The sequence below is a fragment of the Neofelis nebulosa genome, chromosome 9 (assembly GCF_028018385.1).
Source record: "Neofelis nebulosa isolate mNeoNeb1 chromosome 9, mNeoNeb1.pri, whole genome shotgun sequence".
NCBI lineage: Eukaryota > Metazoa > Chordata > Mammalia > Carnivora > Felidae > Neofelis > Neofelis nebulosa.
In genome coordinates this window covers 35,625,376-35,642,221 of record NC_080790.1, presented here as the reverse complement: position 1 = coordinate 35,642,221, position 16,846 = coordinate 35,625,376, and the positions used below count along the sequence as shown (strand labels likewise).

At 50.7% G+C, this 16,846-nt stretch overlaps 1 protein-coding gene across 2 annotated transcripts; it reads right to left on the bottom strand.

Annotated features, from left to right (window-relative positions):
• Positions 1–3,118: 3,118 nt before the first annotated feature.
• TMEM127 (transmembrane protein 127) lies at positions 3,119–16,800 on the bottom strand. Of its 2 annotated transcripts, XM_058683210.1 has the most exons (4): positions 16,644–16,798; positions 15,919–16,236; positions 6,995–7,159; positions 3,119–6,213 (listed from the first exon to the last, which is right to left on the bottom strand). In XM_058683210.1, the coding sequence occupies exons 2-4, from the start codon at positions 16,160–16,162 to the stop codon at positions 5,906–5,908; spliced, it is 717 nt and encodes a 238-aa protein (XP_058539193.1). In that variant the 5' UTR covers positions 16,163–16,236; positions 16,644–16,798; the 3' UTR covers positions 3,119–5,905. The 2 variants fall into 2 exon arrangements, with proteins under 2 accessions (XP_058539193.1, XP_058539195.1); XM_058683212.1 differs by lacking the exon at positions 15,919–16,236 and having other exon boundaries at positions 16,644–16,800.
• Positions 16,801–16,846: the final 46 nt, after the last annotated feature.

The following is a 16,846-nucleotide window of genomic DNA, read 5'->3' as shown; positions in this document are numbered from 1 at the left end:
TTTATTGGTTTAGCAGCATTTGTAAAAATCACTTCTTAGGCATTCCCCAGAGAGTTAAATGGGCCCACTCTAAATTAATTAGGATTTGATGCCCATGCCTTGGTCCCTTTTCCCCAGTACTTGGAAAGTAAGTTGTCTAAGACTGATGCAAACCCTGGGTTCCAACGGTCAGGCTAAGAGGCAGCAGTAATTGCCTTCTCCTTGCTTCAAAATGGTATGTAACCCAAAGCTCTATTCATCTATTATTTAGAACGGAAAGTATTTACAACATTTATCCACTTATTCATCCATCCGTACGTGAGATCTTTTCATAGCAGGCAGTTTCCCCTAATTCACAACCTAAAAACAATTCAGGAAAACATGTGTTCTGGTCATCAAGGATACAACTTGAGCTGCCAGGCCAAAGCACTTCAGGTCAAGTCTTCCAGAACCAGATCAAAATCCCTTCGACAAAAGAGACATCCCGGTCCTTCAACAAGAGACTAGTAACAGCCTAGGGCTGCTTTGACCATCTTCACCACCTTTGGGGAGAAATTACCTGAGCCCATGAGAAGAACGGAGAGAGAGAGAGAAATAGTGTCTTGACATCATCATTTGAGTACTTGGATCCCGCCAAGTCACTGTTTCAGTTATGCAAACCAATAAATTCCATTTAATTAAGATAGTTCTGTGTTAAGAGTTCTGTATCTTGGAGCTGTAAGTATTCTGACAAAACCTTTGCTTTCCAGGCCCTCACGGGCTGGATCCCTCCACCTTATTACTCTCCTCCTGTGGGTTATCACCACTTCAAAACACTGACTCATTGCTCCCCCCCCCCCCCCCACCAAAAGCCTGTCCCTTTCTTACCGTCACACCATTGATTACATTATTCTCATGAGAACCTGCCCATTCTTCAATGCCTGTATTGAGTCTCTCCTTCATGAAGCCTTCTGAGACCATTAGTCTCAAGGGGCATCAAACTGCTTTTGTCAGGTCTCTGCAGGTCTTGTAGATTTCCTCTTTCCTGACAGCTGGACTAGAAGGCCCTCAAGAACGAGGATTGTATGAATTCACATATTTGCATCCTTCACAAATATACACACTATGTTCATTTGGTGAGTGAACATTGCATAAGAAAGCAAGCCTCCCTGCCCCTAACTAAGTAATGTAAAAAAACAAGACATAAGGCCTGTGCAACCTAATAGTCTGTGTGTTCAAGTGAACATATGCACAAATTTCTCTCACCACTCTTACTAGAGCACAAGGAAGCAAACAGGTGGGAAAGCATGAATAAGGGATGGCCTTCCCTTTTGAAAACAAAACCCACCCACCACCCCAGTGTTATTCCACAAGGAACCTCTCTGCCAATAGTTGGGGCACCAGAAATCTGGGTGAGAGAACCCCAAGAGGAAGGTAACACCAAGGTGGAGGACCGAGTTACAGGGTCTTGTCAGACCTCGCCATTAAGGGAAGGTCCTTTACAAGGCTAGCTGCCATTTTTGCTACAGAGACCAAGAGAACTGGAAGCTTCCAAACAGGGCTGCCTGCAGGCCCGGTAACTCCAGCCCCATTCTCAGAGCCTTCCAAGCCCTTAAGTAAGATGGAACCACATATGTCTCTTTGAAAGTTTTACATCACCAAACTCTCCAGAGACATGGTTGTCCAAAGGGCTGAGGGGACTCTATGTCTTCTTGAATTCATGTTACAAAGCCCCTCACCATTCACTGTGTTTTTTGTTTTTTTTTTTCCCACTCAGCTGAGTGGGCAGACCAGGCCAACATAAATCTTTGCGCTTTAAGAAACTGCTGAAATCTCTCCTGAGGAAACTTCCCCTGCCCACAGCAGCAAAGCCAAGCGTTTTCCCCAAAGTGAGGAACTGTTACATTAATTCTCAAAGTGGGCACCTAATAGAGTGCCTTCACTTTAGGTACACCATTCAAAGAGTCATTTTCTCCCCTCCACGTGCCTCCCAAACGTAACTAAAATGCCACTCCCAGAAAAAAATGCAGGGGAGAAGATTTCGGGCTATTTGGAAACAAGGGCCAAAAAGAGTTTTAGTTCCTTTGTCTCCCCACAGAACCTTGTGACCTATGAGTTTAGTGGCTGATGGTGTAGACATCTGTGGGTGCGATGTCAGCTGAAGATTCTCTAGTTATTTTAAGAAAACTGCTCTTCCCCAAGACCCAACCACCTCTTCCTCTGTTCTCCAAGGTTCACTCCTTGCTGCCCTTCGCATCCTGCATCTTCTCATCTGTGAGCCCTTCTAAGCCCACACTGCTGACTCTGCCTCCATGCCGTGAGATTGGTCTCTTCCCCTTCTGCAAGCTTCCAGGCCCCCACACCACTTCCCATTTCCCACACCCTCAGGCTCTGACACTTAACAGGAGTTGGGCCTCCGTCACACTGTCACCAGTCATTAAAAGAAACCTGGATCCCTCCTGTCTCTTCTCAAAACCTTTCCAGGATTCCCCACTGCTTTTAGTGCCTTCAGTGGGCCTCTCACCTTTCTTTTTTTTTTTTTTTTTAATTTTTTTTTTTCAACATTTTTTTTTAATTTATTTTTGGGACAGAGAGAGACAGAGCATGAACGGGGGAGGGGCAGAGAGAGAGGGAGACACAGAATCGGAAACAGGCTCCAGGCTCCGAGCCATCAGCCCAGAGCCTGACGCGGGGCTCGAACTCACGGACCGCGAGATCGTGACCTGGCTGAAGTCGGACGCTTAACCGACTGCGCCACCCAGGCGCCCCGGGCCTCTCACCTTTCTAACCTCTTCTCTCACTACATCCGGGCCTCCAGGTGTGCTTCTGCTCACTATTCCTTCAGTGGGAACTCCCCACACCCTACCTCCAAATTCTCACGGTAAGTCTGGTTCAAGCTGCCCTCCTCCGTGAAGCCTTTTGTAATCGCTCAAGTCATAACCAGCCTCCCCTCTTGACACAGCACTTTCCCCAACTGTCCATTAGACCACTTACTTCACTGCCTGTTTGTGAACAAGACCATCTCCTGAACTAAGAATACAAAATTCTTGGAGACGGGGGCCACTGGTCATCTTGTTTCTTCTCATGGTGCCTAAGGGCGCCTCGTATACAACACGGGCCATTTGTAAAGATCTGAAATGAAATGAGACAGAGCACATCCTAGCTTTCAGGAAAGATGTGTATTCTTCCAAAGGGGGGGGAAAAAAAAAAGAACACCTAAACAGGCTGCTCCTCAAAGGGAGCCCTAAACCATTCTGCCATGATATACATTTGGCCTAGTGTGTCGGCTGAACGAAGGGAAGATGGGTAGCCATATGAGGCGTGGACACTAAAGGCAGGATCCTTCTACAAGTTACACTCCTGGAACTGTCTCCACTTGCATGCCTCTCCCTGTAAGTAAGTAATCATTCCCTGTGGTTTCAAAAGGAAGTGCAGCAACTTCTCCAAGTCCTAGCTCTAAAGAAGTCTATTTCTCTCCGCATCATGGCTGGGGTTCAGACGCAGCTTTCTCTTCTGCAGCTAACCAGCAGCTGCAGAGAAGAGCTCAGGGTCTGAAGACAGGGACCGGGCTGGAGGTGTCTATTGCTCCTACCCTTGGGACCCTGGTGTGGAAGGTCTCAGGATTGGGGGGGGGGGGGGGGTCTTAGGGGTGAAAATGCCTTGCATGGAGTAAGCACATGCAAGTCCCTTCTTTTCTTTTTATTTGATTACACACTTCATCAATTTCTCCTGCTTCTCTAAGAGGAAGGGAACAAACCAAATCAGGGAAACTGCAACAGAAAAATGACAGGGAGCCACTGGCATTTTACATTCTTATTTGTAGTTTGTTTTGTTTTGCTTTTTAATTTTTTTTTTCTAGAAAAAAAAAAAAACACAACCAGGGGGATATATATGACAAACTATCAGTGTCAGGATGGCAGGGAAAAAGAGAAAGTCCAGAGGTATGGGGAGCTAATAAAAAGTGGGTTCCAAATCACATGGAACGGTCCACAGGGTCATGTCTGGGTCCTCATGAGATGACTGGTCACTTTGGCATGCGTGTTTGGTGCCCGGTCTCTTGGTCTGCCTGCTTGGACACCCACGGTCTGAGAGAGCTGGCCACACCCTGGAGATCTGCCAAAGGCAAACTCGGACTTTACAGACAGACGTAAGACTTAATTTAGCTCCTTGGCTTTGTGCTCAGGTATCATACTGCGGTCTTTCTTGCCGAAAAGTCTGGAAGAGTGTGAGAGTCACCATGGGACACACGCTGGCATCACAGTGAACTCCAGGCAGCCGCTCACTCGTGCACAGACATGGTCTTCACCTCCCACGCAGGCATCTGTCCAGATGTCCCCAGGACGACAGGCTGAAGAAGGATGAGATACAAGACAGTCCCTTTCTAGCCCCAACTCAACAGTGGTATCCATTCTCCGGTCTTGTTCGGTCTGTTGCCCGTGAAAGGAAATTGGGATCCAATCTGCTTTTCAGCTCGGCATTGGACACTGATTCCAAAGAAGCCCAGCCATCTGGATCCACGCTGAAGATCTCTCATGTTTCTCCCACTTGTGCCCCAGATCTCAGGGCAGAGTTTCCAGCCAGACCCAAAGCTATGTGTGGCAAACAGGATAGCCAGAGTGATGGCTGGGCAAGGAAGAGCCAGCGGCACACTCCTAGACCAGACAGAGTACATTCGAGAAGAGAAGAGGGGCATGCAGCAAGCCGTTGCCCCAAGTCACAGTCCAGGGGACACACTGAGCCTGAAGAACACAGCCAGGTCCGTTAGTCCGACAGGGTGGTGTTGACACCTCACGCGATGGGACCCCACTGGTGGCGGTTCCTATGTGGAGAGTGGCGGGTTTCCTGCCCTACTGTGGCCCCTGTTCCTGTACGGAGGCCAGGTTACATCTCAGTGCCACAGTCCTGAGGAGCACCACGCTGGCCGGCCAGCCAGGCCACAGTCCTCAGCCCCTCGGGGGCTGCCAGGGCTCTGGGTTCCACAGGAAGGGCCCAGGGAGCCGGGTCACTGCAGGGGAGGGAGCAAGGGAAGAGGCTGCATTCTGCTGGGAGAGGTTCAGGGAGGACCTACCTGGGAGGAGTGGTGGCCCCAAACACTGTGGAGCCAAAAGGAATGGGATACGTGTCTGAAAAAACGACAACAGTCTTGTCGCTAGTTTAAAAACAATATTGTTGCTGTTGGTTGTTTTGCTTGATCCTTCTAAAACCACTCACGTTTTAAAAGGTGAAGGGGCTAGGGAGATTTGGCCCCCCTCACTCTGATCCTTTATGGGCACCAGGGGGGCCTCAGGCCCACGCCAGCTGCTGCTCTCTTTGCCTGGGCTCCAGTCACCCAAGCAAGGGCAGGGTGGGGAGAGCAGTGGCTCTGCTTCCCGACAGCAATTCCTTCTTCCCATAAAACCAGAACACACGTAATGGGAAGTCCAAAGACTAAAGTGCAGAGAATTCCGTGGAGTGGACGACCCGGTACTGGGGCCTTCCAAGAAGGAATGGGGGGGTGGGGTCAGTCCAGGGTTACAACTGTGGGACAAACACGGACTGTCATGAAGTAAGCCTGCAGGGCATAGCCCCCTTTCCCTTTGCACCTGCTGACACTTCTATCTGGGACTGTCCACTGTCAGCAGCATCCCAAGGAAAGTCCCAGTTTCGAAGATACGGCCCATGAAGGGAGAAAAGTTGTATGACCATCCCTGGTTGGTATTGACTAGTGACCGCGAAGGGACAGGAAGGTGACAAGAGGGGAAACAGTGCATTATATAAAATCTGCGAATCCCAGGTTTCGAGAGCAGGGATACATGAACAACCTTAAAGGCAGAGTCTCTCCTGGGAAGGTTTGGTGAAATGGTCAGGATCCTACCAGTGAGGCCTGCTGGGGACAGGAGCTCCTCTGGGGGTGAGAAGCGCCGCAGAGTGGGGAGGGGCTGCTGTGGCAGAAAGCCCTCGGCCGGCATTAGGGTGTGTAGGCCGGGGGCGGCTGGAATTGGTTGATAACCTCATACTCTGCTGGGTAGGGCTCGTTCTCCTCCATCTCGGAGAGCAGCTCTAGGGCCTGCTCCTCCTCCTCTGTGGGGTAGTGGCGCAGGAGGTTGGCTGCTGTGGCCAGGATCGAGGCTCCACCGGCTCCTGCCACCAGGTAGAAACTAACAGCAAAGGTGACATAGACCTGGGAGCCATGGTACTTCTTATGTTGCTGCTGCTGGGCCAGGATGAGTTCAGAAGCCCAGTAGGAAAAGCCGATGACGGTGGCGCACTGCAGGACTGGGGGACAGAGCGACAGCATGGGGATTAGTAGGCACCCTGCAGCCAGGATGCTCAAAGAACCAACTGCAGCCTCTCCGCCCAAACCTCATTCTCAGAGAACCTGCCTGGCTCCAGACACTGCAATGGGGAGCTCTCTTGGCCAGGAAAATTCTCGGGCTGGGGCTGGGCCCAGATGCCCGACCCCTTCTTGGCCAGTCAGAGTCTCTGCGTCTCAAGAATTTGGAATTGGGATATCAGGCTGCTATAAGTCACTGTGTGTTTGAAAGGGATAGACCAGCTCATGCAGTTTAGGGGTGGAATCGGCACCACCACAAGTCAAATCAACACAGCAGCCCAGTCATGAGGGAGGACAGAGGCTGCACCTAATAGAGAAAGGTGGCATGCAGGGAAGCAGGAAGAGAGAATGCGATGAGACCAGGTATTCCAGGGGAGATACAGTGAGACACCCCGGTTTCCTTCCCTGCTTGTGCCAGGCCCCATGAACCCCAGCTGAGCTTCGACTCCAGTTCTTAGAGAGCACAGAGATTTCTTGTGGAATACGAACAATATTCCCTCTCCACAGCTGGGCCGAGTGGCTTTGTGGCCCTGGCAGGCATAAATGCAAATGAAAGAAACAAGCTGCTATTACAACTCCATGCTTTGTGAAAGGCTAAAGCTGAAATAAGAATCTGGAATGGTGTCTGCTCACAGAAGCCCCTAGGACCCCAACTGCAACTCCAGACGGGGTGCCTCCGCCCTGTGGCAGTTCCTTCCCCACCGTGAGCAGGCCCAAGCGTACCTGTAAGGATGTGGGCGAAGGCATAGCGACGGGTGATCTTCAGAGCTGGATGCTTGGGCCCAAAGACATCTAGGAGGAACGCAGAGAGACTACACAGGATGCCCAGGAAGCAGAAGGCGGCGATGACCCGCAGGAGCAGTACTGTCTGGGGATTCATGCAGAAGTCTGTAGGGGAAGAACCAGATCTTCAGGGCCCCAAGCAACACCGTGGTGCAGAAAGCCTCCCGCTGGGAGGCGTTTGTCCCCCTCTACCACAGTCCTGGGGAACCAGGGGAGTACTGGACCGAGCAGTCTTGGCTCCTGCTCCAGCTGGCCTCCACAGGAGATGGAACAGCAGACAGGAACCCTGGTCACTGCTCCCATGAGCCTCAGGTCCTTCTTCCCTTTCCAACAAAATCAGCCTGAGTGAAGGGCTCCACTTCCTCGTGCTTGCCACCCTCTGCTAACCATTTGTAAAGACCTTGACGATTAGCCTGACATGGTAACCCACTCTGCGAAAAGCGTGCTTTGGGCTGGCAGGAAAAGCCCACTGACTTCTGAGCTGGGACGGCCAAAGAGGCTAAGGCCAGAGGCCGATTAATGTTGACTATCTATCTAGCCACTCATTCATTCCCTTGTTCAAAAAGAAGTTGAAGCAGTTTACAAAAACAGAGAATTAGAAGAGTGCTAAATAAACCAGGAAAGAGGGTAGACTAGTAAGTCACATTTATTTTTGCTCCCTCCTTGCACGCTACTAAAACAAAAGAAAAAAAATTTAAGGCATAAACCCACACAAAGAGGAGAGGGGCAAAACAAAATTCTGGAAACTGGAAATTAAAAGGAGTTAGAACTACTCAGAATGGACTTAACGCACTAGGTAAGCCCAAGTAGCCCACTAGATAAGCTTTTCCCAGATGTGGGAAAAGCTAAGAAGCAATTAGTTTACACCACAAAAGCCTAACAGACTCCGAAACTGACAGCCCCCGACACCTTCTAAAATGAGGCCAAGGCCATTGAGGGGTGCATGCTCTACCCAAACGAGGGAGTGAACCAAGAAAAAGGAAGATGCTGAAACAAGAGCCCCAACACTCAGAGTCCAGAGTCCCCAGGGTCATGGAGAAGGGAGGTCCCAGGATGACAACCATCACCAGACACAAACAGCAAACTTCTAGGACTTTAGAAACTTCTTTAAAAAAAAAAAAAAAAAAATCATCGGGGCGCCTGGGTGGCTCAGTCGGTTAAGCGGCCGACTTCGGCTCAGGTCATGATCTCGCGGTCTGTGGGTTCGAGCCCCGCGTCAGGCTCTGGGCTGATGGCTCGGAGCCTGGAGCCTGTTTCCGATTCTGTGTCTCCTTCTCTCTCTGCCCCTCCCCCGTTCATGCTCTGTCTCTCTCTGTCCCAAAAATAAATTAAAAACGTTGAAAAAAAAAATTTAACAAAAAAAAATAAATAAACGTTAAAAAAAAAAATTAAAAAAAAAATCATCTAGACAACACTGTTCCATTGTATATCTATGCAAACTACTAGAGCTCCCAGAATCACATAGAATAAAGGCCAATCCAAGAAGAAACCATTTTAGGCTTTGGTAGAAAGAAATGGGCCTTCACTAACTCTCCCCCTTCTATTCTAACCATGGGCAAATTCTTCTTTCATTTAGGCCATGGGTCACCAACTGATTTAGGGCAATTTGGAAAGGGCCGGCAGGACTTAGACTATAGGCTTCTTTCCTGAGTCTTGATCTGAGGCTGACACTGACAGGCTGTGGGATGATGGTCATCAATCTAGTTCACATGAAAATCGCAAGGGTGCTGGCTGAGAGCATGTTCCCAGGCCCCAGAGATTCTGAGCTCTCAGCCTGAAGCAGGGCCTAGGGATCTGGATTTTAGCAAGCAGCCCAGGTAATTCCCAGGCAGGTGGGCCAGGCCTTACATTCCAAGAAACACTGACCCCAGACCTATGATGGAAAGTGGACTGCTGAAGAATAGTCCAGGAACCTGGAGAGACGACCTGAACCCCACAAGGCAGGCTCAAACCAACAGACACTGGCATCACTGGATCTTGGGCAGAGGGTCTGGCCTCCCACCCTGAAGAACCAGACCAAGAGGCTCTGGGCCTTTGTGACAGCATGCATTCCCTGCCTCAGGCTCAGAATTCACCCGGCAGATGTTGGCTGAGCTCACACAGGACTCCTATGCCTCCATCTGGCTGCAGATCATTCATTAAGCTGCCCCAGAGCTATCTGCCGCTCTCTTGTCAGCTGACCATCTGTTTTGGGTCCCATCATCCAGCCTGGGAAACCGTCTGCTGCTAAGAGCCTTGCCTATGAGTGAGCTCTGCCAGCAACCAGGACCAGCCTTCGCTTAACCCAGCCCTGCATCGCCTAAGACAGCGCTATGGCCTGAAGGAGTCTAGAAACCAACAGGCCTCACTGAAAGAAAAGCTCCTGGAGGCAGGAGGCTGTCTCCTGCCTTTGCTTGAATATTGTTAAAAGCTCTCTGAGACAGTTCTTCTTGGGCTCCACACAGCACATAGCAGGGACGGGACAGGACGGGACAAAAGTGTTCTTCTAGTGCTTCCAAGAATAACCTGAGAGCAGCAGGGTGTAAGGGCTTACATCACACTCAGCGCTGCAGCAGGCTGTGTTCTGATTTCAGCAGCATTATTCAATGTGGCCAGACACTCTGAGTGGTGCTTTAATTGTGGTTCTTAAAAATCAACTAGGGGCACCTGGGTGGCTCGGTTGATTAAGCATCTGACTTCTGCTCAGGTCATGATCTCATGGTTCCTGTGTTTGAGCCCCACATGGGACTCCACACGGAGAGTATGGAGCCTGCTTGGGGTTCTTTCTCTCTCTCTCTCTCTCTCCCCCTCCCCCCTCCCCCACTTGCACTTTCTATCAAAATAAATAAATAAATAAACAAACCAAATTTCGGAGTGCCTGGGTGACTCAGTTGGTTGAACATCTGACTCTTGATCTAGGCTCAGGTCAAGGTCTTGAGGTTTCGGAGTTCAGGCCCCACATCAGGCTCTGTGCGAAAAGCACCGAGCCTGCCTGAGATCCTGTCCCCCTCTCTCTCTGCCCCTCCCCTACTCACACACATGCATGCACATGTGCACGCGTGCTCTCTCTCTCAAAAATAAACTTAAAGAAAAAAAATCAACTAAATTTTAACAATTAGTTTTAACTGAAAGAAGTAATACATCAGTGCTTCAGACACTTTCTTTGGCTGCATAGGGAGTACAGGATGTTCGTTTTATTACCATCCTTAAAAATACACTTATTATATATACTCCTATTATGTCTTATGTTTCGTAATACACTTATTTCAATAATAACGAAGACGTGCACGTGATAAAAACCTTCAGAGAGGACGTCCCTACCCTTCCAAATGCCCAACTGCCCCACCCAAGAGACAAATATTATTGGTGGTTTCTTGTGTACCCCTCCAGGAATAGCCTGTGTGCACAGATGGGTCATACATAATTTTAGTTGGGGCACCTGGCTGGCTTGATCAGTAGAGCATGTTACTCTTGACCTTGAGGTTGTGAATGCAAGCCCTACATTGGGTGTAGAGCCTACTTTAAAAAAAAAAAAAAAAAAAAAAGTGTTACTTTAGGTAAGCCTCACTCCACACTGGGGGATTCATCACACAGCTCAGATGAGGAATCGGAGGCTCCAGGAGGTCAAGGGACTTCCTCCAGGTCACACAGCACAGTTAAGACTCCAAACCCGCATCAGCCTCCCTTGCATCATGAGGCTTGGAATCATCAAGCACCAGACTTAGCCGTTTCATTCTTTCCTAATGGAAGTAATCAATCAAATCCTAAAGAGCGGTATTTGAACGAAGGGTCAGAAGTTAATAGGAATGCTGTCAGAGCCATTCTCAGAGCCAGTGGCTGCTGAGCTCACTAACGGAACAGCTGGAAGCATGAAAGCTCTTCTAGGCAAGAAAGGTTTGGGTCATTGAGCCATGAGAAGTGGGAATTACTGGGCAAAACCTGCTCGGTGTGGTCTAGGCTTCTGCAGCCATCGGTCTGGCTCTTGAAAGCAGTGGGGATGCCAGAAAGGCACCGAATCCTAGACCGACCACAGACTCTGTGTTACCTTGAGCAAGTCACTTAACTGCCCTGCTCTCTCATCTAGCAAATGAAAGCAGTAACACCTGCTCCCTCTATGAAGGGGTGTGCTGAAAGAGTCAACTCACACCATGCCAGGAATGGGCCTGTACGGACTGCCACTGGCCCACTCTCTCGGCACTGGGGCTGTTATGGCTGGGCCACAGCTGTGTCATCCCCGGCGTGCCTTTCCTCCTTCCACTGGTACTTCCTCCTCTGCACACGTCAGCCAGTGTGGGCCAGGGAAAGAGCCGACTAAAGCCAGACTGAGAATCTGCCCACAAGAGTGATAATGTGGTACAGAGAAAGAGCTTTTGACCCAAAATTCAAATGAGTTTTGTTTCAATATGACTGCCTTTCTCTACTCCAAAGCTGTGAGTAAACCCTCAGGCATGGTGGGGAAGCGAAATACAAACTTCCCTTGTAGGGGCGCCGGGGTGGCTTAGTCGGTTGGGCGTCCGACTTTGGCTCAGGCCATGATCTCATGGTTTGTGGGTTCGAGCCCTACGTTGGGCTCTGTGCTGACAGCTCAGAGCCTGGAGCCTGCTTTGGATTTGTGTTTTTTGCTCCTCCCCGGCTTGCACTCTGTGTGTGTCTCTCAAAAATAAAGAAAGAAAGAAGTAAATAAACATTAAAAAGTGTTTTAAAAAATAAAATAAACTTCCCTTGGAGTGATGTTTACAGATACCCCAGGAGTCTGCCTCATATCCCAAGAAGTCTTTCATCAGAGAGTCTCCGAGCACACAGAAAAGCCAGGCAGAGTTATTGCAGACATGCTTAGAACTCAGCTCAGACTCTCCCAGGGTCAGGATCTCAATGTCTGTTTCTCTCCTCCCCTGCCAGACATCAGTATGGCAGGGAGGGCAACAAATATCCACTCCCTTGAGGGCTGCTAAAGGGAAAAAAAAAATCCCCAAATGTTATGTATGTATTTTTTTTTTTAATTTTTTAACGTTTATTTATTTTTGAGAGAGAGAGAGAGAGAGAGACAGAGCATGAACGGGGGAGGGGCAGAGAGAGAGGGAGACACAGAACCGGAAGCAGGCTCCAGGCTCTGAGCCATCAGCCCAGAGCCCGACGCGGGGCTCGAACTCACGGAAGGTGAGATCGTGATCTGAGCTGAAGTCGGACGCTTAACCGACTGAGCCACCCAGGCGCCCCAAGTATTATTTTATTTGTGGAGAGAAATGGCATATGGGGCAGGGTCCTAATTTTAAATTCAAACCAGTGGTACAGTCTACTACACTCTAGTAAGTCAGAGAACACATCCTCTTCTCCAGTTGTGCTGTTTATTTTGGTAATTATTGCTGACTGTCCCCTCCAGTCACCAGGGAAGAAGGCAGCTGCTGTGTAATAGGATCCCAAGGAACTGACTTTGCCCAAGGTCACTGGTGAGTCACTGGGCTGGATTTGTTTTGAAGGCCCTGGCTCTTCCTGTCTACCTGCCCATTGCTCTCACCCCCTCCTCCTGCAGGCAGGAGGGTTAAAGTGGCTTCTGGACAGTTCCCTTCTTCTGTCTCATCCTCCATCCCTTCACCCCTCACTGGAGTCTCAGCGAGTCAGAGGCACTTCCCCCTTGCCCCAATCATTCTCAGAGTTCATCTATCCCACCTGCACAGCTCACTGTGACTTTTTAGCTTCCAGACAGGCTTCTGACACAGGACTCCAACAGGGCCCTCTAGTGCCTGGCTGGGTATTACCACAGATACTAAAGGTTCTAGCTGAGCTGCCTCTGGGGACAGGCCCGGCAGGCATTGAAAGTGCCAGCTGCATTAGTCACCACTCAGCAGGCACACTGGCCCTCCCTGGAAGGGCCTTGATCTCCGTGGCTTGTTGTCAACTGTGATTCATTGACTTCAAATCCCAAACTTCCTCATTCTCCAAAGATGCTTCCTGAAGCTGTGAGCTGCCCTTTGCTGGCCACACTTGATAGCAGGCACTGGGGCTCAGAAGGAACAATTATCTGGGGCTCTGCTGCCTGGGGCCACTAGCAGTCTGAGCATATCTATGGACCTGGGCCCAGGGTGAAGAGCTGTGTGAGAAGCAGGCACCCCCTGGAGAATGGAAGAATTCAGGACCAAATCTTTTGAGCCAGCCAGCATTTGCCAAAGCCTTCTGGGGCTCTGCAAGTGACAGCAAGAGGGTGAGTGGCTTTGCCTCAGGATCACCAACTTGAGCTGGAATGCTGAGGCCGCGAGGGATAAGAAGCACAGCTTTGGCTGGGCTTGTGAGAAAAACTCTACTAGAATGGGGAGATAATAAGCCTTGGACAGCTCCAATAGAAGGAAAAAGAAACCTAGAGTGCACAAAGTACGGTGCTAAGAGTGGAAGTCCACCACCACCTGAGCCTGAGACCTTTGTGAAGTGAGGTTAGGACGTTAGGACAGTACTTATCAAAGAAAGATATTCAGAAGAAACTAAAGCCAGACATGGAGTGTGCTTAGCACAACGCCTGGCACTCAAGAAGGGGGGCTGCGAAACAGGAAGGCACTGCTCCAAAGCCTGTCGGCCCCATCTACTCCCCTTCACCTGCAGAGACGTGGTAGGGCCTGTTCTCCCTCTGGTAGCAACTATAGGCATCAGATCTGTGCCCCGCAGCTCTGCTCTCTCCTGAGATATGGAATATCCCAGGCTTTCATGCTAGGACGTGGGTTAGGCCCTAAGGATCAACATAATTGCACAGGAAAGCCCATGTCTAAAGGCCCATGGGGTACCAAAAACCCAACAGGTACAGAGAAAAGGAAGAAGAGAAGCCATCAGGGACCTCCTGATTCCTTGCCTTGTTCTCTGAGAGTTCATGAGGTACCACTGGCACCTTCCTTATTAATAGACACCCACATGTTCCTAGCTTGCAATGGCCAACAAGGTGGCCACGGAAAAGTAGGCTGAAACTATCCATGGGGTAAGATCGCTAAATGCATGAGTAAATGTAATGTAAAGATTAAGGCAACATGCTTTATAAAAGACCAAATCTGGCTTGAAAAACTTAAAAAGGGTAAATATATACATCAACAAAAGAGAACCTGCATCAAGAATTTGTTTTTATTTTTTAAATGCCTTTAACAAGGATGCACACCAATGTGGAACACTCATGAGATCATTCTCTATGACACTCAAGTAAAACAAAGGTGAAGAAACATAGGAGACAGCATCATTTTATACTGGACTCGATAGATGTCAGCAGCCTTAGCTCTGCCCCCAGTTGTGTGACCCTGGAGAGATCACTTCACTTCTCTCAGACACAGCTTGCTGGGCCTCTGAAATAAGGACATGGGACCAGAGTGCCTCTCCCTCCATCACACAAATTCTGTGAGCCTCTCCAGGAATGATTTGAAAGGGGGGAAGCACCATGAACTCTCTCCCAGTTTGCAGGGGACAGGTTACACTGGAACAGCAGATGATCAGTGGCAAAGATCTAGATGAAGTAATGGAAAGGCAGCAGCTGTGCTCCAAGGTAGGTAGTGTGCTGAGGGTAAAACCATCCAGGCTCTACTCAAGCTGGATGGCTTTTCTGCCACCAGCTACACGCCAGAGAAAAAGCTGCACGTCACGAGGCCTCCATCATGTGTGTAACTTGGGTCTCAGTGAGCCCAACCAGCAAATTTCATCACGGTGAAATGTAGAAGTAAACAAGAAACCCCCATCCTGTTCTCTACAAAACTATCCTAAAACATCGAAAACTCCAGAGAGATTCAAAACAGCAAGAGAACTCTTAGAGAAAGACAACATTAGGCTCTAAGGATAGGGTTTTTCAGACTAGGCCTGCAGAAGTGGCATATAATCCAAAGCACAGGCGAGAATTTGACCTTTTCACTAAATCCCAGTGCCTGAATCCTTAAAGACGCAAAGTGGAGATAGCTAATGCTTCCGATACATAGGGAAGTAAACATCTGGAATGCATCACAGATGGGGGTGGCCCAGGGAGAAAATATGAAGACCTTCATAAACGGTTCAAAAGACCTTGGGGGTAATGAACTGTGCTGTTACTAAGGGCTTTTGGGGATTCTCTGACCATTTTGGGGGTTGAAGCCAGGCAAGTGCAGTCCTGCTTCCCACCACACAGCCTTTACTTTCATTACTGGAGACAGGGCTGGGCAGGATAACCTATGAGGCTCCCTGGGACAGCACCCGCCCCCCCCCACGCCCACACCCACCTCCGGAAATTTTGGTCTCCTCTGTGCCCAAGTAAAGAGAACAGTCCCTTTCTCCTCTCCTGGCCACCGGGCTAGGAAGCATGATGAAGAACAAAGCAATCTTACTTCACTCGAGCCCACCCGCTTGTCAAGGTTCTAAGAGACAAATTCCGATTGTTTTACCGAGGGGGCAATGGAACTGACTTCTGGTTATCGAAAATGCCATGAACTCCGTTTTTCTCTAGCAAAAACCCAGTTATGATAGAACTCTAAAATATCTATTGAAAGCTGGCCACACTAAAGTTCCTCTTCCTCCCTCCATCTGGCTGCCCCCAAAGAAACCTTCCTATATTCCGTAGGTTCCTCATAAAGGGGCAGCTAATTGTGATGCCCAGCACCCTTATCAGTTCTCGATATACAGCGCCCTTCCTTAGGCAGAATCCTAAAATAACAGCAGTCCAGATTAGCACGGCGTAAGAAGTAGGTGCCTGGCTGAATAACATCAGAATTAATGAGGGGCCAGACCCCAAACAGAGCCACCTGGTGGGCATGTACACCAGGCAAGAATGGGGGTGTTTTCTTAAAGCCAAGTGCCTGCCCCTGGCTATCTCTGCTCCAGCCCGCACCGCATTCTGTTCTCCACCAAGGATGTCCCTGTCGCTCAGAAAGAAGAGGGCCGGCGCGCAGCGCCCTCACCTTTCAGCAGGTCCGGGTGCACGTAGCCCAGCACGTCGGAGACCCCCAGCTCCTGACGAGAACAGGTGCCACCGTGGATGTGCAGCCAGGCAGGCTCCGCGAGGGCAGTGCACAGCGCCGTGATGGACAGGGCACCCGGCAGAGCCGAGGCCAGACTACGCTCCGGCTGCTTGGGCAGAGCGCTGCCTCCAGGGCTCCTCCGCCGGCGCCCGCCGGGCAGCCCTGCGCCTCCGGGGGCGTACATGCCCGGGGCCGCCCGCCGTCGCTCCGCGGTCGCTGCTGTTCGCCGCGGACCTCCGCAGGGCGCGCTGAGCCTGCCTGTCCCGGGGAGGAGAGCAAGGCACTGGGTTCACGGAAGGGGGGGCTGGCGCAGCGCTGTCAGGGCCCACACTCGAGAATAGGGGGTGGGACCTGGGGCCAAGCATACACAGGAGGGCTGCAGGGAGTCGGGGGGCGGGGACAGGGTCCCTGGAATGGGGCTGCGGAGGTGAGGAATAGGGACCCGGAGAGGGATGAGGGCCGGCCAGGTCTGGGCAGGCCAGAGTAGAGGCGCTAGTATCTGCTACTGATGAGAGAAAGATCTGGGGTCTCCGCCAGAGAGTGCCGAGGGGTAGAGGACCGGGCTGGGCCGCGGGGATCGGGGACCCGGGATCTGGAAACAGTCCTCTCGGGGTGCGACCTGTGGCCAGAAAGGAGCCTCCCCTACACCGACTCCTGTTCCTCACCGGTCAGCAGGCCTCAGGGCCGGTATGGCGCCGCTCAGTTCTGTCAGGGGCGCCGCAGCTGCCGGGAGCCGAGCGATCCCAGGCCCCAAACCCGCAACGCCCGGACCGACCCGGGCCGATCCACTTCCGGCTTCCTCCACCTCTGCCTCCGCCTCCTCCGGCTCCCCGCCCCGTCCCCCGCGCGCGTCACAGCCCGGGCGCGC

Coding starts and splice junctions, on each gene's coding strand:
- TMEM127 (XM_058683210.1), bottom strand. CDS start 16,162: ATGTACGCCCCCGGAGGCGCAGGGCTGCCCGGCGGGCGCCGGCGGAGG. Junction 7,160..15,918: donor GCACCCGGACCTGCTGAAAG/GTGAGGGCGCTG, acceptor CTTCCCCTACAG/ACTTCTGCATGAATCCCCAG. Junction 6,214..6,994: donor CTTCGCCCACATCCTTACAG/GTACGCTTGGGC, acceptor TCTGTCCCCCAG/TCCTGCAGTGCGCCACCGTC.